Raw genomic sequence first — 25,459 nt, forward strand, 5'->3', positions numbered from 1 at the left:
TGCGGAATCTCTCCTGCAAAGTTCAGCTGGGTGGATTTTTATCCGTCAACTTTGGGGGTACCTGGATGCCCAGCTAGCTCAGGCTTGGAATCTAGGGGCACCAAGGAAGGAGAGGCCAGGGAGAGTGGAGGAGATCCCAATACTGCAGCAAGCAAGGATGCTTCCTTGCCATTTGGGGATTTGTGGGGCCACACATGGTGATGCCCAGAGGTTACTGCTGGCTCAGGAATTTCTCCTGACTTGCTGGGAAGATAGGGTGCTGGGGAGAGAGCCTGGGTCTGGGGATCAAGACAAGCACCGACCCACTGTACTATCTCTTTGACCCTTCCTTTTTGTTATTTGTATGGGGAACCACCAGGCAGTGCTCAGGGGCTACTCCTGGATCAAGTAGTGTGTGTTTGGAGGTCCTGCATTGTAGAGGAACATGCAATTTGAGGGTCCTATAGTTGGGGGGGGATCCAGCAGGTTGGGGGATCTGCTCTGGTCTCCCACAATCACCCCCACGCTCCTTATTTCTAACTCCAGGTGAATGAATCTGAATTAGGGTCAAGCATGAAATAATCCAGACCAGGCTGAGGGTGAAACACGTATAGTCTGGCAGTCTTCCACCTCATATATGAGAGCAAGCTGCCTGCCAGAACTGCAATTTTTATGGAGTCCAAAGACCACTCCTGGGTGGGGCAGTAAGGACAGAGTAAGAGTATATGATAGATCAGGCTATCCTGAAACAGTCCCACCCCGGTTTACAAGTAAGGCAATCTCTCTTTGGAGGTAAATCCAAGTTGTAAACAAACATGCAAAGGATCCAGGGATTATCTTTGTTTAAGGTGTAACCTAACAGCCTCTCTCCTCTCTGTTGTCAACCATCAAACTTGGGCCTTCTACAGGCAAAACATCGTCTGCCCATAGAACTATCTCTTACCATCTGTCTTCTTATGTTTGTTTTGGGGTTACATCAGGGTTGCTCAGGGGTTACTCCTGGCTCTGCACTCAGGAATTACTCCTAGAAAGATTGGATGGGAGTGGGATCTTAGGAAATATCAGGGACAGGACACACACAATTCCTGTCATTCTTAACACTTCGGAAAGTTTACACTGGGTCCAGGGGGCAACTCAGTTGCAAGTGTGATTGTGAGGTGCCGCTTCCATCCCTGACAGTGTATATCCCATATAGATATAAACCCTGCTTGTTCCCAGCCCTGCTTGGGAACACCTGAGGAGCACAATAACTACAAGATGCTACTGGTGATTAAACCCCGGTCAGCCTCTGCAAGTCCAGTGCCCTATCCCCTGTACTATCACTCCAGCTCCAACACCTGAGCTTTTTAAATATGTAGATCTAGATATAATTCAGAAGACTTTTCATTTCACCAATATTTGCTTTTGTCTACTAGATTTTGTTTGCCTTGATTTGAAACCTAAATAAAAAGTCATTCTGGCTTACAATCTATTTTTCACTTTTGGAGAGGGTTTCTTTTTGGGTCCCGACTTTCAGTGTTTAGGTAGGGCTTACTTCAGATTCTGCACTCAGGGATCCCTCCTGGTAAGATAAGATGTGGGGCCAGAGATTGAACCCGGCTTGGCTGCTCGGAAGAAAAGCGCCCTACTCGCTGTACTATCATATCACTCTGTATGCCATAATCTTCAAATTTCATAATTTTCAAGGAAACAGTTTCAAAGAAACATATGCTTCAAAGAAACATTAAGAAACTGGTGCTTTGTGACTTATGAAAAATTTCCTTTCTTTTTGTCCTTTGGTATATATAAAACATACTGTATAATGCCTTTAATATACTGAGAAGCTTTGCATTTGTTCATATTTTTAATTATTAAGGAAAAATATTAAAGACTATCATTTAAAGAAAAGGGCAAACAAATGAGGTAGGCAGTACCCACTGTGAGAAATGACGTGCAATATATATATATACATATATATATAATATTGGATTTTGGGTCATACCCGGCAGTGCTCAGGGGTTATTCCTGGCTCTATGCTCAGAAATCGCTCTTGGCATGCTTGGGGGAACCATATGGGATGCCAGGATTCCAACCACTATCCTTCTGCATGCAAGGCAAATGCCTAACCTCCATGCTATCTCTCTGCCCTGCAATATTTTATTTATTAGGAAAATCATTAGTTTTCCAGTTGAGTAACAATGTCTATACTTGGTTATTTTCTGTTTAAATAATTTATTGCAATAAGTAGTTAAAACCATGTTGTTAGCTTTTGTTAAGTTGAGTTTTACTTCTGTTAACTTGATTTCCAAACTCACAAAAGCTTGGCTGCACACAGGCCTTCTGTCCTTAAGAGCTCCAGCTGCTGGATGCACGTGAACTGTCAGCTGGCTCAGAGAGATAAGAGACAGCTGTGTGTGTGTGTGCTTGTGAAGTATAGAAAACAATTAGGTGAAATGCAGTTTTTAACTTTATCATTATTTGCTGGCTCTTGGTTATAAGATATAAAATAAGAACACCAAGCTCCCAAGAACCTGACTAGCCAGATCTTTCTCATCCTGCCAGGTCAAGGTGCTTCCATGGAACATCTGGAGGAACGAGCTTCATTATCTCACAGACCACCAGATGCCAGACATAGCTCCAAAATAACATTGGAAAAGAGGCCAGAGTGAATGACACCAACTGGGGGGGGAGGGGCTAGGAGATCACGCCTTCTCCTATGAACAATTATTGTTCAGTTCTACAGTGTAATGCTTTATGAACCTATAAAAATGTTTGGAATTATAATCTCATTATCATATGAAATTCTATAAGAATCCAGGGACGACATAGCTCAGGGTTCCTCCTTTGACCAGTACCTGCTGTGCCAGGTTTCTATTGGAATCCCAGAGCTCTAGAAAAAATAAACTCTGCGCTGCTTTTGCATCTCTGAAGATTTGGAGTCTTTATTGAGGAGTTGGGCTTTCCCCGGGGACCTGAACTTCCCTGCGAGAAAAATCCCAATTAAAGTACATGAAAGGCAAGCTGTATTGCTTGGTAGGACTCCATTTCCTTAAAAAACACAACACACAGCTTATCAATAGGTGTGCAAATGCAGAGAAAACAAATTTTATGACATTTGTAACAATAAAAGATATGCATACAGTAAACAGAAAAAAAAGCAGAAAAAAATGTATCATTTCGGGGAGAAAAGTAGATTTTTTTTTCCTATCTGATGCACTGTGATCAGGAGACAGAACAATCACTGGATGCCAAACCAGGCCTGGCTGGGCCTAAGTGACAAAGGAAAAGGAAAAAGGAGAAGGTCACAGATTCTGGGACAGCCGAGAACTAGGTCAGGTGGAACCAGAGGGCAAGAACCAGGGTCTAGCCCAGGACAAGGCCTGGAAGCCAGAGCTTCCACTTCCGCCCCTACTCTAGCTCGCCATTTCCGCCCCTACCCTGGCACGCTACTTCCGGGTTTCCGGCTCATCTCGCGATATCTCCATAGCGTTGTTTTATTTTCTGCAAATCTCGCGAGATTTGGAGCTCCCCTAGAATGTCGCGATGTTTCCCACTTTGCGAGCTTGTCAATTACTGCAGTGAGTTTAATTTCAGATGTCCAGGTGGGATATATTGACATTCATGATTGTTATTTTCAGGTGAACTCATTCATTTTGAAATTCTAGGGGCTGGCCAGAAAATAAAGAAAAGAAAACAAAGAAGAAAAGGTTTGTGTCAGAAGTGGGATTCGAACCCACGCCTCCATACGGAGACCAGAATCCCCAGCGCTGGGGAAGCGGAGCTTGAGTCTGGCGCCTTAGACCACTCGGCCATCCTGACACCCGGGAGCATGGGAAGGATTTTCTCCTAGAAGACTGTCACTGGCAGGCCAGAGGATGGCTTCTGTGACGCAAGCTGGGGATGACGTCAGACCCCCTAGGTAACGGCCCTGGGAGCAACGGTCCTGGGAGCAACGGTCCTTGGAGCGGCCCCGGGCTCACTGTCTCCTGCACCCCAGGTCAGTTTCTGTGCAATTTCTGAATTTAAATTCAGTTAATTAATTAATTTGTATTTAAATTAAAAATTAAAAAATAAAAATAAATAAATAAATGATTAATTGAATTTAAATTTAAAAATTAAAATTTAACTGAATTCCATTTAAATTGAATTGAATTTATAGCTTAAAAAATGTGCAGATTTTGGGACTGGGGGAATTCTAGACAGGTTTGGAAGAGGTGAAAAGAGAATTTGGGGAATTGAAGTTAAATTTCTCTCCCCGGCAAGAGTCTTTTTTTCTTTCTGCTCTACAAAGTTTTCACCTCCACCCCCCCCCTTATTTTTTATTTTCTGGAAAGCAAAGACTTCATTTCTGCATAGAAATGAAAAAATGGTGTTTCTGCGTTTGACCCTATTTTATTTAGATTTGCAAGAGACCCGCTCAAATATTCTTATTGATAAAAAAATTGAACAGCAAGTGGGGCTCAATGTGGCAAATCCACCTTCACATTTTTTTTCTCTTCAGTTTAAAAGATCTAAGGTTTAATAAATCAGAGATCATCATATCTGACAAGTAGAGAGTCTTCAGGGGGAAAAATACAAAAGAGTGACTTTATAGTCAGGAAAAGGGTGAGGTACAGTTAGCAAAAGAAAGTTTATTTTAGGTAAAAGCAAGCAAATAAGCAAGCAGAGGTATTTCACTAAATTCTCTAGTATTGATCTGGAAACTTTCGGACTGATTAAATTTCGATTGCTTTTTTGAAAGACGAAGATACAAAAATCAAATTATTAATGGGGCTTGGAAAGAATGATTGTATATCTGGCTAATATGTTACTAATGGGCTTGGAAAGAATGATTGTATATCTGGCTAATATGTTACTATTGTTATTAATTTTAACACCATTAAGTAATAAATGTGAAATAAAACAATTTTCTGAGAATGCACTTGACAAAGGATCTTGGGCTTTTGCATTATTTTTCTAATGAAAAGTACTACAGGTGAACGTTGCATTTTCATGAGAAGTGCTCAGGTGAAATTTTATTTTCACATCCCATAATTATTTACATAAATTTCCCCAGGAGGAATCATTAGATCAAAGTTTGTTTACTTTAAAGCTTTGATACATTGTCCAACTGCCTTATCAAATGCTTCAGATATAGACCTTTCAAACACCACCCACATAGATGATAATATTTTGAGCAACAAAATATTGTAAAGGTGAAGGCAACATTTGAAATGGATTGGCCTTAAACTGATAGTTGAAGCTTGGGTGGTTGCATGGGTTTCTATATATTTTGTTCATTTCTGTACACACAGGCTTTTAGAATTTGTAATGTAGGAGGGACAGCTGGGCATGTACTTTGCCTGCAGAAGTTTTGGGGATTTTTCTACATGTGATGCTTTATCATCTAGTCTGTGAATCAAGCCAGGTTTTAAACCAAACAACAACAACAACAACAACAAAATGTTTTTATTTATATTTATTGATTGGTCTTGGACCACACCCAGCAGTGCTCAGGGGTTACTCCTGGCTCTGCACTCAGAAATCACCCCTGGCAGGTTGGGGGGGAACCATATAGGATGCTAGGAATTGAACTGGGTTCCTCCCTGGTCAGCTCCATGCAGGGAAACGCCCTACCACTGTGCTATCTCTCCAGCCCCACAACAAAAAATTTTAATCCCGATGGGGGAAAATAATCCTGATTTCATCATAAAGAACTTGCTAATACTTTGGTATCATCTCTCCAGGTTTTATTAGTTTAAATGGATAAGCTGAAAAGTAAGACATTTCTACACCCTAACATATTCTTTTTTTTTTTTTTTTTTTTTTGGTTTTTGGGCCACACCCGTTTGATGCTCAGGGGTTACTCCTGGCTATGTGCTCAGAAATCGCCCCTGGCTTGGGGGGACCATATGGGACGCCGGGGGATCGAACCGAGGTCCTTCCTTGGCTAGCGCTTGCAAGGCAGACACCTTACCTCCAGCGCCACCTACCCGGCCCCACATATTCTTTTCTTTTTTTTTTTTTTTTTTTTTTTTTTTTTTTTTTTTTTTTTTTTTTTTTTGGTTTTTGGGCCACACCCAGTAACGCTCAGGGGTTACTCCTGGCTATGTGCTCAGAAGTTGCTCCTGGCTTGGGGGACCATATGGGACACCGGGGGATCGAACCGCGGTCCGTCCAAGGTTAGCGCAGGCAAGGCAGGCACCTTACCTTTAGCGCCACCGCCCGGCCCCTATATTCTTTTCTTATAACATTCTTTCGTATCAAGACCCAAATTCCATCTCCCAACTATCCACTTCTGAGTCAGAAGTCTGGGGGCAGAGGGGTGTACGCTACCGGGTTACATCCAAGTTCATTACAAACTTCTAGTGCTAAAAGCCAAATATAAGGTACATCTCAGAATTCTACATTTTCTCTGCAGTATGGACAAAGATATTACTGGGACAGTAATTTTCACATTTAACTCGTTTGCACAATTTGGTATCATCCTGGCAAGCAAATCCAGTTTCCCTTTTAAATATCTACACTAGTTTGGTTGGACTCTTAAATCTTTAGACCTCAGACCTGATTTCTTGGATTGAAGGAGGTACAGCTGGATGGTCCCCAAACCAAACAAAGAAGTCCCCCAAATGCAAAGGTTATTCTAGCTCCTTTGGACTTCTGTGACCCATACTGGGCCACCCATGCAGCCACGTACCCACTGGTCATCCTGTTTCTACTTTTACATGTCATCCATTCTAACTTTCTCAAGACTTCAAGTCCACCTGTTTTCAGGAGTCAGGTCCAACTGAACACAACACTAGTAAATTCATAATCTTCCATTTGTGAGGAGGCAATTTAGCAGTTTTTCCATTTTGGTAGATGTTTTTCACCCGAACTTCGTTAGGATTTTGCAAATAATGAAAAGAATCAACAGGCTCTAATGCACCTTCTGTGTCTTTTGGAATTCAGTGGCCAGGAGGCAAGTACCCAGTTTCCTATCATCTCGCTGGTGGATTGGCGTAGGGGGGAGGGCAGAGGCAGTTCTGTTCTTGAATGTCTGGATTTGCTCCTCCAGAGCAGCTCTTGTTCTTGGGGAGAAGCTTGTTTGCCTGTCAGCTGACCCAGCACCAGGGTGTCAAGGGTTGCTGAAGGCACAACTTCCCCGGGGTAGCCCAGACCTGGAGAAGAGTAGTGCTACCGTGAGTGTGGAGTGAACCACCTTTAATCTGCTGAGAAAACCAGAGCCAGTGGCACTGTGGGCCTCAAGCCTGTGCTAAGGGGCTCAGCAAATTCGAATCCGCTTACCTTTCTGCAGCTGAATCCCTTTAGATGCTCTTATTAATTCCTGAAACTTTACATCAAAAGGCAAAAATGCCATTTTCCCACGGTGTTGCTGTCTTCTCTTGCAGTTCATTCCTCAAAGAAACCTGGCTGTATTGGTGAACCCATAGTTGGATCTCCAGCCTCAGCTCTGGACTCAAGCACTCACCATCTCTGCCCTAAGTGAGCGAGCCTGCACGCCCAACGCTCCGTCAAGCCCACACCATGGGCTTCTTGGTCTGTGCCCAAGACACCGACTGCTGGTCCTTCTGCCCCAGCAAGCTCCAGGCACCCGCACAACCAAGCCTCTCCCTCTCTATTCTACCTCTCCAAATCCCTATTTACTCACCAGCTAGTGTAGGGTGGAATATATGCATGTTTGTGCTTCTGTTGCCTCAACTGTGTACCTTTGTCATTTACTTCCTAGACACCCCCCCTCCACTGTGAAATAAGGGTCACGGCTCCCACTTTTTTGGGGGCCTGAGCAATAAGACAGCGTGTTGGGTGTTTGCGCCTTACATGTGGTGGACCTGGGTTTGATCCGCCATGTCCCATATGGTCCTATAGCCCACCAGTTACAATGGAGTATTTCTGAGTATTCTACAAACAGGCTTTTAAATTTTGGTTTTTGAGCCACACCTACTGATCAGACTTAACAGCCACATGTGAGGCAAGAAGCCAGGCATGGTACCATCTCCCTCTGACCCCTTACATACAGACTTGTCAAATTTTTAGCAGAGGCAAACTTCAAGCCTGGTTAGGAATGAATGAACATAACTGACTATAATCACCATAAAATCTCAGGCTGGGGGCCAGAGCAGTGGTATGAGCTGTAAGGTGCCAGCCTAGGACAGACTGAGGTTAGATCCCCTAGCGTCCCATATGGTCCTCCAAGCCAGGAGCGACTTCTGAGCTCATAGCCAGGAGAATCCCTGAGTGTCACGGGGTGTGGTCCAAAAACAAACAAAAATCTCAGCCTGAACCAGTAGAGTTGTAGGCCGAGGAAGTCTAACAATTTCACAGCAGCATCGGGAAGAAGGTAGCATGCTACCTAAGCGAGAAAGTCATTTTACCATCTAGTTGGAAGTTAAATCATTGACAGATGAAATTCTGGCCCTAGAAGAGACACCAAGACAATAACCTCCATCTCCCAACCCAATGCTACCAAGTCCCATAAAAGCACCAGCATGTAAACAACATTCATACTTTATTTTTAAACAGAAAGGCATGTACCCAAAGGGAATTAGGACTAAGAACCATTATGGGGTGTCAAAGTGCTCTGCGTGGCCTTCCGAGCCTAGCATGCCTCAGAATCCAACGGTCAGGGAGGAAATGCTCCCAGATGGGATAGATGTCAGAAAGGCCAGTTTCCTAAGCCCAAAGGAGCCGGAGAAAAGGAGGGACAAGTCCAGGACTCCCTGGAGTAGTGAGTGGCCCAGAATTCTTGCAGGGAGGGAGGGAGTACTGTCAGTCCAAAGGTGTGTGAAAGGGAAGTGAGGAACACTGGATGGTTTGGGGCGAAGAATTATTCTGGGCGATGTGTATCCAGCACCGGGGTAACTTCCTTAGAATGAAGTGAGGAAAGAGACAGACACAGAGAGACAAAGAAACAAAGACAGAGAGAGGAGAGACCTCAAAGATTAGAGGCAAAGAGCACATGGATGAGAACTTTTTCTCATGAGAGGTGAGTGGCTGGCTGCCACCATTACTGTAAAATAATGTAACTAAGCGGCCAGAAAGGCCCGAACGGAGTTAACCAAACCAGGGCAACTGGGGACCAGGGGGAGCCCTAGTTCTGTTCCCAGAAAAAAACAGTCGAAGCAGGGGAGTCGTGCTGACAAGGCCTGTCATTTCTCTCCTGCTTCCTAGAAGGGTCAGAAACAACTGTACCCAAATCGCCCTGGAAACGCTCCACATTGAACATCACCCGCCTTCTGTCTCCCCTCCGGGAACAGGCCAAACACGAGGGGTGGGGTGATGGATGGACCCTGGTTTTGGTTTCGGGACCATCTGGAGACTTCTCACAACCTCTCATGATCTGTACGGGGAGGAGGATGGCAACCCCCGGCACTGGCGGGCCCGCCACTCCGCCAGGGCCCGAAGAGCGAGTGGAAAGGTAGCCGGTGGCAAAAAGATGGGCCCAAGGTAGGCCCCTACGGGGAGGTCTCCATGGAATGGCCAGGATTACCGACGTGGCCAGAAAAGCCATCGATGCCACTCCGAGGGCAGATGATGAGGGGGGCCGCGCTCTTGCCCCCTGAGTAGCTGAGGCTAAAGTAGGGGCGCACGGGCCCGCAGAAGGTGGCGTGAGAGAAGGTGAAGGTGTGGCAGCGCTCAGTGACGTTGTAGAAGGAGACCTCTCCCGCGTCGTAGTCCAGGAATATGCCCACGCGCTGCAGCGGGGTCCGCAGGGGCAAGGCTGTCATCGGCGAGGTGAGGGCCCAGTACTCCTTCCCGTACCACAAGGACACCGCCCAGAACCCATTCTGGGGGGCCGAGGTCACGCCGCCCTTCCTGCACACCGAGTCTTCGCACACGCCGATGGTCCACTTGGCCTTGTCGCCCACCTCCACCTCCCAGTAGTGGCGGCCGGCGATGAAGCAGGGCGAGCCCAGGACACAAGGGAAGAGGTTGAAGCGCTCAGGGTTGTCCGGCAGGTCCTGCTGCAGGTAGCTGTAGCGCACTTGCCGCAGGTTGTCGGAGAGGATGAGGCTCGGGTAGGCCGTGTCGGGATCTAGCGTCACATCCACTGGACAAGGGAAAGTGGGTCAATGGGGCCTGCTGAGCTCCTTGAGACAAACACATCCCCCCTCCACCCCCCTCTGCGCGCGAAACCCACCCCACGGTTAACATTCCCAAATCATACTGGGGAGCGGCTGGATGCCTCTCGGAGACCGGGAAGCATTAAAGCCGCTTTTTCCTCTCTCAGATATGGTTTCCAGTGTCTAATCCAGATTGTCACAGAACTTGCAAACTTGGGGGTTTCCAGACTTCCCAAGACCCCATTCTCACACCCCCACGGCCCTCCTGTGGGACCCACCCATGTACACTGAGAAAATCCTCGATAGTGACCAGGCATTGTGGAGCTGTGGGCCAGGAACTGGCACTTTTATTTCTCTGCCCAGCTTTCAAAATCCCACCTTAATTTCCTCCTGTCCATGAGATCTTTTTTCCTTTTTGTTTTTTGGTTTTTGGGCCCCACCCGGCGGTGCTCAGGGGTTACTCCTGGCTGTCTGCTCAGAAATAGCTCCTGGCAGGCACGGGGGACCATATGGGACACTGGGATTTGAACCAACCACCTTTGGTCCTGGATTGGCTGCTTGCAAGGCAAACGTTGCTGTGCTCTCTGGGCCTGAATTTTTGTTTTGTTTTTTTTTGTTTTTGTTTTTTTGGGCCACACCTGTTTGATGCTGAGGGGTTACTCCTGGCTAAGCACTTGGAAATTGCCCCTGGCTTGGGGGGACCATATGGGAAGCCGGGGGATCGAACCATGATTCTTCCTTGGCTAGTGCTTGCAAGGCAGACACCTTACCTCTAGCACCACCTCTCTGGCCCCGAATCTTGGTATTTAATACTAGGGCACCCTGTACTCATGGGATGCTCTTGGCTTTTGCCTTGCACGCGGCCGACCCAGGACTGATGATGGTTTGAATCCCGGCATCCCATATGGTCTCCCAGGTCTGCCAGGAGTAACCCAAGCACTGCCGGGTGTGACGCAAAAAAACAAAAACAAAAACAAAAACAAACAAACCAAAAATAGTGGGATGTGGGCTGGAACAATAGTATAGTGGGAAGGGCATTTGCCTTGCACACAGTCCACCCAAGTCCAATCCCTGGCATCCTATCTGATCCCACCAAGCACACCAGGATTAATTTCTTAGTTCAGAGCCTTCGCATTACTGAACGTGGACCCCCAAGAAACCCAAAAACAAAACCCCAGGGTTTTGGCCATTTTACACTTGAATTTCTCTCAACTTTCCCCAGATGGCTCTGGCTCCTGTCACCACCTACCTGAGTATAATTGAGCCTCTCTCAATTCTGAAAGAACAAAAAAGGAAAAAAAGTTATGGAAGTCACAAGAACATTTCCGAAAATACCCAGTGAGGGAGCTTGGCTAGTTTTAGGAGGGTCTGTTTGAGAAATCCCAGAAGTTCATGCCAATCACACCCTAACTTTATCACACAATCACAGACTCTATCCAGCCACACATTCTAAGGGAAGAGACTGGTTTGGGCAGAACAAAGCAAGGGTTCAGCCTCACAGAAGCAGCTGGCCCTTCAGGGAACAGCTCCCAGCTCCAGGCCACCTCCACTTCCAAAGCTGGCTCTGCTAAGGACCTGACAGACACAGCTACCAAGAAGGCCCTTTGTGCCAGACAAGGTTACACGGCTACGCTCAATCTGGCTGTTGCAAGGCAGACTAAAGCATGAGGAAATGGGAAACAGGTCAAAGATGTCCTAGCCTAAACCAATTCTGGGACACAAAGCACAGTGCATACAGGGTTTCTTCCTGCATGCTCTGCTCGTGGAACCATGTGGCATCCCCTAAATCGAGATTGCTAGAAGTCCAAAAAGTGCATCTGAAAACATCCACACAAATATGGAATCAGTACACACCACATAGAAAAATGCCGGATCCGTGTGGCCTGTCATTTCTGAGTGAACAGGAAAAAGGCTCATATGTGTCTGGTTCCAGAATCTACCATTCTGCTTGGGACCTTAACACTAGTATAGTTATAGCTATTGGATCCTGAGGATGTGGCAGATGACCAGACATGATGGTGCTCAGGGGTTACTCCTCTGGCAAGCTCAGGGGACCATATGGAATGTCGAGAAACGAACCCGGGTTAAGGCAAGGCAAACATCCTACTCCTGTACTAGCACTCAGCTCCCAGAAAAGCACCTTTGGACAAGCCTCCCAGTACCCGGGACACTATGTTTAATAACCATGCAAATAGGCTCCTGACTAAAAGCTGTAAAAATGATAACCACTCTTTATCCTGACAGCTTTGTAAAGAACTATCACTGCCTTAAGCAGCGCAGACACCCCCGTGAGGTGGCAATGGAGAGTAGGACATCAACCGAGGCGCTGGTGGCTCCAATGTGCACAAGAACAGAAACTCCCTAACTCCCGCCTGTCAACACTGGCTTCAAGGACATGTCAGCTGGATAGTTTTGTTCACTCTTCCCCGCCCCTGCAAGCAAAACCAAACAATCAAACTATTCCTTATACTCATTCCTTTTGAAATGTCTATTGTCCCTGTGGATACAGACAAGATTTAGTTCATTAACTACAAGCACGAAGAAAGCAGAGTAAAGATCACCTACCCCAGAAGCCAGCCTGTGGGAACAACATTCTCCCCCCACTCACCCACTCCTTTGCAGGGAATTATTCCCTAAAGGTCCAGGAAGTAAAATGAATTTACCTTGGATTTTCTCCATATCTGACTGCATTTTTTCTAAAGGGAGAAGAGAAGACACAATACCTAGTTAGCGATCCAGTACCGAGTTGGAGGATATGGATCTTCAGAGAAACCCACGGTGCCTCCCTCCTTGGGTCTCTTACAAAAATTACCTGTGAACTGCTTTAGGCTCTCTGTCAAGAATAGGCATTTCTGGGCAAAAATGTGGATTTTCTCTTGTAGATCTGGAGGTGTGATCCAAGGTTCTGGGATTCTGATTCTCTCAGCCCTAAGTTCAAAGAGAAAATACAAACCAACCCCAGTGAGCTCCTAAGCCCCTGTCCCCAGCCTTGGTCTCCATCTCACACACTGGAAAGGAGTCTTTTCCACATTCTTAGACTAGAGGCTTCCCAATTTATTGGGCCTGCTCTTTTTGGATAGAAATCCTACTCACCACGTCCAGAAGACTGAGCTGAAGTCAACACTGTCCCCCAGCTGCACCCGGGGCTCATAATCCCCCTCCATTGCTGCAGGGACCTGAGCCCACTTCCTGAAACAATGCCCTAGAACTTCAGTTCTAACCAAGGACCTTATGGGGCCCATGAAGGTTCCAATGATATTACAAGGGACCACAATGGGGGAATGTCTTCAATGGGGGCCTAACCAGAAGGAAACAAGGTCAAAGGGGGGTGTGCTGAGAGAAAGGCCGAGAAGTGGGAGACAGAGAAATGGGAGACTGTCATCACTTCCAGTCACCCAAGCATCCGATCTAAGGGCTTTCTCTGGGCCAGGAGAGTACAGTAAGTCGCAATCCCTCCTACCACTCACAGCCATGGCTCCAGACTCTAAGGTGAGGATCGGCCCTCAGTTGAGCGGAGAAGGATGAGACCTAAGAGGTGCTGATGGTAATGAGCTCCTGCACCTACATCCCCATGAAACAAAGCGCTGTAACTATGCACGAACACTGAGACCCACGAAATCCCGGGCCTTAGCTCACCTAATCCTAAGTGTTAAAGAGCTGCAAGATCCTCGGGCTGCCTTCCAGTGAGGGCAGAACTAGAGTTATACCGGCACAAACCAGAGGCAAGTGCTGGAGCGACAGTGCAGGGGCTCAGGCATTTGTTTGGCACCATGCCCAGGAGCTGTCTTGGAGCTCCTGACCCAGCACTGCTAAGCCTGAGACACACACTGCTGATGTGGCCCCAAACCCAAAATTGAAATGAAACAGGCTAAGCAGGTTAAAACTTATTGGGGGGAGGGTGGTGGAGCAAAAGCACAGCTGTAAGGTGTTTGTCTTGCACATGGCCAACCCAGGATGGGCATGGGTTCGATTCCTGGCACCCATATGGTCCCCGAGCCTGCCAGGAGCGATTTCTTTCTTTTTCTTGGGTCACACCTGGTGGTTATTCCTGTCAGGCTTGGGGACCATATGGGATGCCAGGAGCAATTTTGAGGGCAGAGCCAGGAGTAATCCCTGAGCACCACTGGGTGTGGCCCAAAAACCAAAACAACAAAAATAACACCCCACAACTTTGTTGGGGTCACCTGTCTGAAACTTGCAGAATTTTTTCAGTTCACTCCACCCCAGGGACTACATCTCAGGAACTACAATGATTTTTGTTGGTTGATTTAGAGCCATATCCTGTCATGTTCAGGGACCGCATGGTATCTGGGACTGAACCACTCCTGCATACAAAGGACATGACCTAACCTCCCAGCCAAGAACCTCAACTCCATCAACACTCTTCTCTCCACGTAGCCAAACCACCCCTACTCTAAGGACCCCCAGCTCAATATTTCCTCAGATGTCCCTGGAACTCGGTCAAATTGCATTTTTCAGGGAGTTTTCATACCTCAGCTCCAAATCAAACTTGTACCTGACACAACTATCCCCGAGGCTCGTCCCACTGGCCCTGGGTTTCTGTTCTGGTTCACTCAGCATGTGCTGAGCTCCAGGGAGTGATGGGGCTCAGGAAGAGCAATTCCAGCTGGCCCTTCCTCCCCATGATAGGAAATTAAGTGTGTTGGGTTACACCTTATTTTAACTAAAGAAACAAAGTTTATCCCTGGTTTCTTTGTAATTGTTTTGGTTTCCCCCAAAACAAAGGTTGTCTTACTTGTAACCGTGGGTGGGTTTACTGGCCCACCCAGGGGTGATATCTGTACTCAATAAAAACGGCAGTTCTGGCAGGCAGTGGGATCCATACTAGGTAGAAGACTGCCAGACTACATGTGTTTCACCCTCAGCCTGGTGTGGATTGTTTTTTCTGGGACCCTGATTCAGATTCGTTCACCTGGGCTTGGAGATACAGTGCGTGGGATGATTTTACATAAGAGGACGATGAATGGAGGCAGGTTCTGAACCGCTCAGGAAGCAATGTCCAGGACTGTCTTCAGTAACCACATCCCCAGGAACTCCTGGGTAAGCCTGAGCTGCAGTTCAGGCTTCGGCTCAAGGACAGGCAGGGAGCGTGCCAGCTGGGTGCGCTGTCCCTGTTGCCTCTGGACTCCTGTCAGGGATTTGAGGAATCTCTCCAGATTTAGTGAGTGCACAGGGATGGGTGATGGGGCAGCAAACTGTACCTGCTTAATGTGTCCCCGATATCCTAGAAGAGAAAAGAAAAACCATGAAGTCACTCTCACTCCAGCTCCCATGGGTACCTGGGGACAGGATAAGATCTCCACGCTGAGGAAAACAGCACCAGCAATGATGATGTGACTTCAGGTTCACTAACACAAGCCCTCCTGCCCCCGGAAGTGCTACTGGATTTGATTTTAGACTGGCTTCTCATAATTTCCAATACACAACAAAGCTGCTAGTACCAAGGGCTTCTGAGGGAATGTTTTACCAGCTTATTCTAGACATTTTTATTTTACTTTAATACCTCTTTATATTATATGCCATTATACATCTGAGTATATATCCTAAGAACAAGTACATCTTCTTTCCTTTTTATGGGGGGTGGTTCACCCAACAATGCTAAGGAGTACCAAGGATTGAACCTGGGTGAGCCACATGCAAAGCAAGTGCCCTACCATTGTATTATCGCTCTAGCCACACAAGCACCTTTTCTGATATAAGTATAGGAGACATCAGACTCTACAACTGACAGTCCCGCCAAGTATAATATCTGGGAGCAGACCTTTAACAAAAGCTCTAATTCATCATCCTTTCCTTTCTGGGTTGGGAAGAGTACATGATGACTGGGTGAAACTGCCAGCCTTGAGCCAGCCACCTCCCAGCCCTACTCCTGTGTCTGCATTAATCAATAATCTGTCAGATGTGCAAAGGGCCAGGAATGCAATCCAGTGGGAAATTACATCCCCTGCATGTGACACCGCTGTTTCTTTTATCTACCCAGCAGTGCTCAGGGCTTAGTCCTCGCTCCTCCGTCTTCAGGGATCAGTCTTGTCAGGGATGGGGAGGCACAGGTGTCCTGTCCAACACCCAGCAGCTCCTACACTTATTATCACATATCACAGGGGTGGCAAACAAGTTTGACACAAAGAGCCAAAATTTTAAACTGTGAGAGTCAGAGAGCCACACCACGCAGTGATCTGCCAAAACACTCACACAAAAGCATCTAATTTTAACAACAATAATATATTAAACACATACTGCATTTTGCCATTTTGAGTGAGGGTCAAAATTCTGTTTGCCACCCCTGACGTATCATTTAATCTCCAAATAAGAAAGCATAGCTTTCTACTTCTTGTATTTAGAATTGTGTGTGAGCCGGGGCCGAGTGACAGCATAGCAGGCAGTCAACCTAGGTTTGATCCTTGGCCTCCCATATGGTCCCCCAAGGAATGATTTCTTTTGTTTTTGGTTTTTGGGTCACACCCGGCAGTGCTCAGGGATTACTCCTGGCTGTCTGCTCAGAAATAGCTCCTGGCAGGCACGGGGGACCATATGGGACACCGGGACTCGAACCAACCACCTTTGGTCCTGGATCGGCTGCTTGCAAGGCAAACACCGCTGTGCTATCTCTCCGGGCCCAAGGAATGATTTCTAAGCACAAAGTCAGGACTAACCCGAGTGCCGCTGGGTGTGCCCCAAAAAACAAAAAAAGAAGAGTGAATGTTTGTCCCCGGTCCAATGCTCAGCCAGGAACTTCACACGTGTCATCAATCACACATCATAGCCTCTCTGAACAAAAGAGCTTAGCATTCTAATTCTCACAACCTTTTTTTTTTTTTTTTTTTTTTGGTTTTTTTTTTTTGGGCCACACCCTGTGACGCTCAGGGGTTACTCCTGGCTATGCGCTCAGAAGTTGCTCCTGGCTTCTTGGGGGACCATATGGGACGCCGGGGGATCGAACCGCGGTCCGTCCTAGGCTAGCACAGGCAAGGCAGGCACCTTACCTCCAGCGCCACCGCCCGGCCCCAGCATTCTAATTCTCGTACTTAGAATTGTGCCCTTCTCTAGTTCGCCTCCAGCAGCATTAATAAAGACAGTAGCTGACACACTTCCTCACTTCCAACCTCATGGAAAATGCCCCAAATATTTCCCTGTTAAGTTCAAACTCGTGGCCCCACCTTTCCTTCTCTTGTAAGTCCAGCTATCCCACACATTCCCCCCCAAAATCTCACAAGTTTGTTTTACCCTAAAGAAAGGCTATAACATTCTGGGCATAGGGGCCCGAGAGATAGCATAGTGGCAGGGCATTTGCCTGGCACACAGCTGACCCAGGACAGACGGTGGTTCAAATCCCAGCATTCCATATAGTTCCCTGAACCTGCCAAGAGCAAATTCCTTGTGCAGAGCCAGGGGTAACCCCTGAGCACTGCCAGGTGTGACCCAAAAGCGAGGAGAAAAAAAAATTCTGGGGCGGCAGAGTTAGCACAGTGATAGGGCCTTTGCCTTGCACATGGCCAACCCAGAACAGACCCAGGTTCGATTCCCAGCATCCAATATGGTCTCCAGAGCGACTTCTGAGCAAAGAACCAGGAGTAACCTGTGCTCCCCCTCAAAAAAAAAAAAAAAAGAAAAAAGACCCCATAGCGACAGCAAAGTGGCAGGGTGTATGCCTTGCATCCAGCCAGCATAGGATGGACACCGGTTCGAACATGCCATATGGTCCCCTGAGCCTGCCAGGGCGATTTCTGATAGCAGCCAGGCAGGAGTAACCCAAGCACAACTGAATGTGCCTCCCCCCGCCAAAACCAAACCAAACCAAACCAAACCAAAACAAAAATTAATCGTGCTGCCATAGGCACACATGTATCAAACTGAAACCAGACACTGGAGCTTTGCTCAATCCCTCAGACAGATGCCACTACATCTATGAAGCACTCTGTTTTTCTGTGGTGGTTGGGAATCTGAGTCACACTCTACAATGCTCAGAATCACTCCCTCACTCCCAGTGGTGCTCAGGGATACTGGAGCTCAAATGCTGGTTGGGTGGGCACGTGATGGCAAGGGCCCTAACCACTGTACTATCCCTCTGGTCCCATGTATGTATGTATGTATGTATGTATGTATGTATGTATGTATGTATGTTTGTTTGTTTTTTGGGTCACACCCAGCAGCGCTCAGGAGTTACTCCTGGCTTTACACTCAGAAGTTGCTCCTGGCAGGCTCGAGGAACCATATGGAATGCCGGGATTCAAACCACCGTCCTGCATGCAAGGCAAACGCCTTACCACCATGCTTTATCTTTGGCCCTGCCTTCTTTATTTTTAATATTCGTAGCAGCAAAAGGTAGAGAGCAACCCAAAACCATCAATTCACAAATGTATCAAAACATGGCACATACCCACATGAGGAGGCACTGTTCAAATGCGGATACCTGCCACAACATGTAACACTACTGAAAAAGCATTAAGGGGCCCGGGACAGCCAGGGATGGGGTGTTTGCTTAGTAGCATAAATGGCCTCCTAAGCACCAACAATCAGCCCTCAGCACAAACCCAGGTGCCCTTAAACACCACCTGGTCAGGCACATCATCACCTCTCACAGAAGCAAACCAGCAACCAGACACAAGGCCGTGACCCACCCCATTCCCCTCAAGAGCCACAACAACAAAAGCCCAAACCTAGGGGCTGACAGAGGGAAAGGAGAAAGGAACCAGGACTGACTGTTTAACACGGGGTTTCCTTCTCAGGGAAGAATGTTTGTTGTAGGACTAATAGCTGGACCAGTTCAGCTGAGATCATACTCGGCAGGCACAGCTCAGTGTGAGGACAACAGGAGGCCCAAGTCCACAGCACAGGAGCCCTGTCCCGACTGAGCCAGCAACCCAACAATGGGCAAAACTGAACAGGAAGTTGCACAGGCCACACTGGTCCCAGAGACAGCTAAACTTAACCTCGAGGGGACAGACAACACAACAGGGAGCAAACAGCGGAGAGGGCCTTGCATGTGGCTGACCCAGGTTCAAGCCCCAGCATCAGAGATCCCAGAGCCTGCCAGGAGTGATCCCTGAGCGCAGAGCCAGAGTAAGCCTGACAATGTCAGGTGAGGCCCCGAAACAAAAAACTTAAAGAGAACCCATGTGAACAAAATCAATGTTTTATCAGGAAAGACCACAGTGAAGTGTGATGGCCAATCAGACCCCCCAAAAAAACCAAAAACAACCTGATGCAATCAAGTCTCTGGGCTCCAGGGAAGGGAACCTGGGTTCCAGTGATGGGATATAGAACAGTGCAGTAGAGAGAGGCTTTACATGCGAGAGGCCCAAGGCCCAGGGCCAATCCTCAGTTCTTGGTATTGCTGCCAAGAGCAACCAGAACCTGAACACAGAGCAGGTACATATCCAAAAATCTATGGTGTGCCAAAAACAAAAAAAGGGGTGGGGATGATACAACATTGTGACAACTACTTCCATTCAAATATGGGTTGCGGGGCTGGAGAAATAGCATAATGGGCAGGACCCTTGCTTTGCACACAGCTGACCCGGGTTTAACCCCAGCATCCCATACAGTCTGCTGGGCATCGTCAGGAGTGATCCCTGAGTATAGAGCAAGTAAGGCAGTCCTGAGCATCGCTGATGTGACTGACACCAAAACCAAATAGATCAATAAATGGTGCACCACTGACATGTACTGATGGTTTAGCTCCAAAGTCCTGTTACTATGCAAGAAAAGTCCTTGTTCTGAGGAAACTTAAAACCAGGGGGATAGAGAAATAGTACAGAATGGGCAGGACAGCTGAGATCTCCTCAGCACCGCTAAGTTATTGCTCAGTGCAGAGCCAGGAGAAGCCACGAGTGCGGCCGGTCAGGCCCCAACACCGAAGCCAAACAGATAAAGGGGAATTAATGGTAAGGACCACCTTTCCTGGGATTCTGAAGACAAAGTCTGCAATCGGGAGAGGGCAAAGGAACCCTGCGTCTGAAGCGAACAGATAAGGCCTGCAGTGGTCATGATGACACAGAGCCGAGACTTGAGGCCCGCTAACACCAATGAGGCCAAGAGTGTAAAACAAGGCGCTAAAGGCCCTCACAGCCTCCACCTAAAGCACTCTCAGTTGGCCGTGTCCTGAAGCATTCTTCATCCAGGACACACTGTGTCTCCAGCTGCCCTTTGCAAGTTCTTCCTTCTCTCCCTGGCAATTACATGCTTGGGTAACTGAGCCCTAACTTTTTTACTCCAGAGCAAGAATCGGTGAACTTTTTCTCGGAAAAGCTAAAGGGTTTTAGGTTTATGAGTCACACTCTACTGCGACTCAACTGCTGCTTCTGTGGAAGTGACAAGACACTGAGTTGAGAAATCCATATGGCTATGCCAGAAGATGAACAGACACTAAAAACTCCTATTTTATATCATGAAAGGCGGTTTTTGCTATCTCCCCAGCCACTTAAACCATAAAAAACTCAGGGATGCAAAAATACAAAAGCATACGTGACTTCCTGAAACCAACCCCATCCCCTCGTCAACTGAAAAACTCAGAAACTGAGCCACAGTAAAAACAGCAGGCTGGAATGATAGCCCAGTGGTGCCTGCCCTGCGTTGGTTCCCCGGCCCCCCACAACAGAACCACCAAGCTCCAAGGTCTCACCTGCAGGAGCTCCCGCGTGGGCTGCTGCTGCTTCTCCTCCAACTGTGCAATGAGACTACTGAGGTGGGAGATGTTGCAGGAGAACTGGGTGATGGCACCATTGATGCTGTTGTAAATGGCCAAGTCCAGCTCCTCGAGGCGCGCCAGCAGGCGGTACTCGTGTTCCTTGAGAGAGTGGTAGAGCTGCTCGAACTCCCACACGATCTTCTCCCGCTCCATCTGTGTGAGGCTCTGGACAAGGTTGAAAGTCCTGAGTGAGGAAGGGGGACTCAGCCCAAACCTCTCCCCAATCCCTGGCATCCACACTGTCCCGAGTTGTGGGATCGAGTACCACCAGGAGTGATTCCTGACTGAGCGCAGAGCCAGGAGTAACCAAAGAACCGCAGGATGTAAAGCCCCCCCCCAAAAATAAAGATAAAGAGAAGTACAATGGCTATACTTTACATGCAGCTGACTCAGGTTCGCTCCCCACCACCCCTGAGCCCCACCAACATAAGTCCTAAGTGCAGGTCTAGGACTAAGACCCAGACACCTACCAGATGTGGCCCCCAAACTAATAAACTTGTAAAAACTAAGCGAAGATGTACACTATAAAAGTCAACTTTGGGGGCCCGGAGAGATAGCACAGCGGTGTTTGCCTTGCAAGCAGCCGATCCAGGACCAAAGGTGGTTGGTTCGAATCCCGGTGTCCCATATGGTCCCCCATGCCTGTCAGGAGCTATTTCTGAGCAGACAGCCAGGAGTAACCCCTGAGCACCGCCGGGTGTGGCCCAAAAAAAAAAAAAAAAAAAAGTCAACTTTGGGGTTAACTTTTGAGTTTTCAAAGAAAACCTGCAGATATCCCTGGCGCTAAAGTGAGCAGTATCACGAAAATCGCTCCCCAAGAGGAAGGGGCAGGGAGTGTCACCTGCAGGATGGCGCCAGAGGAGGCTGCAGTGCCTAAAGTTTGCTGCCATCGTTTCCAAAGACCAACCTTGGTCAACACCAAGATCCCAAGTCAAACAGGTTTCCAGAAACCCCAAATCATTTCATTCTTCCATCCCGTCTTTCCCCTAAGCTGCAGGAAGCCCTCAGTCAGATTCTCAGCTGCCACACCTGTGCTTATCAAAATTTGGGGTGAGCTTGTCCCACAAAATGAAAGGACAAGACTCATCAGCCCCATGCAGAGAGTGGGTGGGGGAGTGTGTCCTGTGAATCCCAGAGACCCTTACCAAGAGCTCAGCTCGCGCCTGCTCCCCTTGAGCCCTCCGTCTCTTCTTTAAATCTTTCACTCTCTTGAGATGGTCCAGCTGGTTCTGAATTTGCTCCTGAGAAAAGCAAAAACATCAGGGTTAGTCCAAGATTAAGCCAACTGTGACATCATGTGGTCGCTGTGAATGACATGAGAACCACAGTCCTCACGCTAGGCCCTGCCCTGGAACCCCAGTTTAGGCGTTCACAAGTCTCCTGTAGCCACCTATGCGGGACCTAAAGGAGAGGATCACCTCCCTGGCGCAGGAAATAAACGCATAGCTTAGTGGAAAGGTACATGGGCAAGACCGATCACTCTGTGACATCATCCCGAGAGCCCAAGGATGGCCCGTCTTCTCTCACTCTTCGTTCACCAGCACCCCTATCCAGACTCCTCGCCTTGCCCACTTTTCAGATGCCTACGCCCAGCATCAGTGAAATATGCAGGCCAACAAGTGATGAACTGGGCAAGGAAGTAGTGGCCTACCTGCGTTATCTACCCAACTATGGGCGCCCCTCAAACCAGCAGGTCCTCCATAAATAGCGCGGTGCACCCCGACAATAACTCCTGACCAGAACCCCTGCAACTAGCGCCCAGCCAGCCTGAGCAGAGAGCGGTGCCTCCCTTGGCTTCCAAGTCACTGTCAATCAACCTCCCACCGGGGCTGGGCCAGCCTCCAACTAACTGGCCCAAGCTAGGTGCTTCTTTCTAGAACCTTGAGACGACGGGGAGGGGAGAGCAGAGCTGGAAGTGGAGGTGTGGGAGGGAGGCAAGGCTCAGTGGACTTGATGGGTGGATGGGCCCAGGGGGTGGCTGGACACTAACTCACATCAATGATTCCCTGAGGGTCTCCTGGCACCTTCTTTGGAAACCAAGGACGGGGTGGGGTGGTGGTTGGAGACCCCCATCAATGTTTCCATAAGGGTCTCCTGGACACCTTCTTTGGACAGCAAAAGTCCAGGGTGTTGGAAACTCGCATCAATAGTACCCCCAAGGGTCTCCTGGGCACCTTCTTTGTACACCACAAATGGGGGGGGGGGTTGGAGACTCACATCAATGGTCACACCCCCAGAGTCTCCTAGGCACCTTCTCTGGACACCAAGGACCCGGGAGGGGTGTGTGTGTTGGAGACCCCATCAAGGGGTCCCCCCGAGGGTCTCCTAGGCACCTTCTCTGGACACCAAGGATCCAGGAGGGAATGTGTGTGTTGGGGACCCCATCAAGGGTCCCTCCGAGGGTCTCCTAGGCACCTTCTCTGGAACCAAGGACCAGGAGGAATGTGTGTGTTGGGGACCCCATCAATGGTCACCCCCCCAAGGTCTCCTAGGCACCTTCTTTGGACACCAAGGACCCGGAGAGATCTGTGTTGGAGACCCCATCAAGGGTCCCCCGAGGGTCTCCTAGGCACCTTCTCTGGACACCAAGGACCAGGAGGGATGTGTGTATTGGAGACCCCATCAAGGGTCCCCCCGAGGGGCTAGAGACCCCCACCGATGGTGCCCCAAAGTCTCCCGGGCTCCTTCTCTGGACACCAAGGACCCGGGAGAGATGTGCGTTGGAGACCCCATCAAGGGCCCCTGCTCCGGACGCCAGGGGCCCGTGGGGGGCGCTCGGGAGCCCACCTTGAAGCCCTCGACGGCCTCCTCGAGCGGCAGCACGCTGTGGCCGCGGTGCTCGCGCGAGCGGTCGCACACGACGCAGATGGGCGTCTGGTCCTCCTCGCAGTAGAGCTTGAGCGGCTCGCGGTGCTTGTCGCAGGCGCCCATGCCGCCGCCCGGCCCCGCCGCGCCCGGCCCGGCCGGCCGCTCGGCGCGCAGCTGGCGCACCAGCTGGGTCACGTTGGCCAGGTGGCGGTTGGGCCGCACCAGGCGGCGCGCGAACGTCTCGCGGCACTGCGGGCACGACACGGTGGCCTCGGCCGCGCCCCAGCAGCGCGCCAGGCACGCGCCGCACACGTTGTGGCCGCAGTCCAGCATCATGGGCTCGGCGAAGTACTGCAGGCACACCGGGCACGTCGTCTCCTGCTGCAGGCACTCCGCCACGCTCACGCTCGCCGCCGCCATGGCCGCTCACAGCGCGCCGGGCGACGCCGCCGCGAACGAACCGCTCTCGCGGGCGCCGCGCGCGCCTCTGGCCGGCGCCGCCGGAAGGGGCGCGGTTTCGGGCTCCGGGGTGGGCGTGGCCCCGCGCGCGCACGCGCGGTCCACACGTCGGGCTTCTCGGACCCGCAGAGCGAGCGGAAGGGGCGGGGTTTATGATGGAACGAGGGCGTGGCCTGGCGGGTGCGCATGCGTGCTTCGCGGCTCACGCTAGCCCGCGCTGGAGTTCCCGTGGGTGGAGAAGCCGGGCTTCGGCGCGAGCGGAAAAGGCGGGGTTTATGATGGAAAGAGGGCGTGGCCTGGCGGGTGCGCATGCGCAGTTCCCGGCTCGGCTGGAGCTTCCGGTGTGTGAAGTCCCACTTCTCGGACCCCGGCGCGAGCGGAAGGGGCGGGGCTTATAACGCGAAGTAGGCGTGGCCTCTCACGGGTTGTCTCGCGGTCGCCCGCGCTGGAGTTCCTCGTACGTGAAGTCGAGCTTCATTGACCCTGGCGCGAGCGGAAGGGGCGGGGTTTATTAGGTGCAGTGGGCGTGGTCTTGCGGGCGCGCACGCGCGGTTTCCGGGTTGGCGCGCGCGCACCCGCGCTGGACCATTCTGTGTATGGAGAAGTCGAGCTTCTCTGACCAACGAAGCGAGCGGAAGGGGCGGGGTTTCGATGTACGTGGGCGTGGCCAGGCGGGCGCGCATGCGCGATCCCCACGTTGACGCACCTTCCCCCGCACCGGAGCTTTCTCTATGTGAAGTCGAGTTTCTCTGACAACGGCGCGAGCGGAGGGGTGGGATTATGACGTAAGTGGGCGTGCCCTGGCGGGCGCGCATGCGCAGTCGGTCCCCGTCTCGGCTTGCCCACCGCTGGAGCTTCTCTTGCCTGATGTGTCTCAGACCCATCCTGATGTGCTTGCTGGCTTCTTTCCTGTTTGTGCCTATTTGTTGCCTTGCTGACTTGGTGAACTCTATGGTGTGGTTTTCAAGTCTTAAAGGCTGTTGATCCATTGCAATCACACTGCCCTGAAGTGTTGGGGGGCCAACTGAATGCTCCCCTTTGCACTATTTTAGGGCGATTATCCCCCCCAGTGACCATGATTCTGCGGGGAAATTTTTGGTCTTTCCCAATTTCTTGGCTGTTTTCTTCCCCCTTATTTTATTTTTCTCCCCATGGGCCGAAACGTCTGAGGAAGTGAACTTGCCTACCCCAAACTCACCTGTGTCCCCAAGATCCTTGGACTTGAAGACTGAGTGGTTGAAACTTCACTCAGGTCTTAAAAAAAAAATGCAACACTCCTTCAAAAGTCAAGGCTTAACGACTCGATACCAGGAAATCTTTGTATTTAAGGGTTGAAAAATATTGAGAATGTTCCTCTGAATTTATTCTAAAGGGTCCAATCACAAAAGATGAATTTATGATCAAAGGTTGCCCACTAGCTTGTAACCCATACTGGCAAAGAAAAATGTGCTTCCCACTTCTCTTTCCCTATGGAAATGGCTTC

The 25,459-nt window shown here is 49.4% G+C and overlaps 1 protein-coding gene and 1 non-coding gene across 2 annotated transcripts; both read right to left on the reverse strand.

Annotated features, from left to right (window-relative positions):
* Nucleotides 1-3,670: 3,670 nt before the first annotated feature.
* On the reverse strand, nucleotides 3,671-3,777 carry TRNAL-CAA (transfer RNA leucine (anticodon CAA)). The gene is made up of 2 exons: nucleotides 3,740-3,777; nucleotides 3,671-3,716 (listed from the first exon to the last, which is right to left on the reverse strand). It is a non-coding gene; the product is annotated as a tRNA-Leu (tRNA).
* A 5,392-nt stretch (nucleotides 3,778-9,169) lies between these two features.
* Nucleotides 9,170-23,937, reverse strand: TRIM27 (tripartite motif containing 27). Its single transcript, XM_049764838.1, has 8 exons — nucleotides 23,497-23,937; nucleotides 21,855-21,950; nucleotides 20,644-20,874; nucleotides 15,224-15,246; nucleotides 12,814-12,929; nucleotides 12,665-12,697; nucleotides 11,251-11,277; nucleotides 9,170-9,988 (listed from the first exon to the last, which is right to left on the reverse strand). The coding sequence occupies exons 1-8, from the start codon at nucleotides 23,935-23,937 to the stop codon at nucleotides 9,393-9,395; spliced, it is 1,563 nt and encodes a 520-aa protein (XP_049620795.1). The 3' UTR covers nucleotides 9,170-9,392.
* Between the last annotated feature and the right edge of the window lie 1,522 nt (nucleotides 23,938-25,459).

This window comes from Suncus etruscus, chromosome 18 (assembly GCF_024139225.1).
Source record: "Suncus etruscus isolate mSunEtr1 chromosome 18, mSunEtr1.pri.cur, whole genome shotgun sequence".
Taxonomy (NCBI): domain Eukaryota; kingdom Metazoa; phylum Chordata; class Mammalia; order Eulipotyphla; family Soricidae; genus Suncus; species Suncus etruscus.

Excerpts from the sequence above, each read along its gene's own strand:
- TRIM27 (XM_049764838.1), bottom strand. The coding sequence starts at position 23,937 with ATGGCGGCGGCGAGCGTGAGCGTGGCGGAGTGCCTGCAGCAGGAGACG. Across the intron at positions 21,951-23,496 it reads AGGCCGTCGAGGGCTTCAAG|GAGCAAATTCAGAACCAGCT; the intron begins GTGGGCTCCCGA and ends TGCTTTTCTCAG. Across the intron at positions 12,930-15,223 it reads ATCGGGGACACATTAAGCAG|GGCTGAGAGAATCAGAATCC; the intron begins GTACAGTTTGCT and ends CTTTGAACTTAG.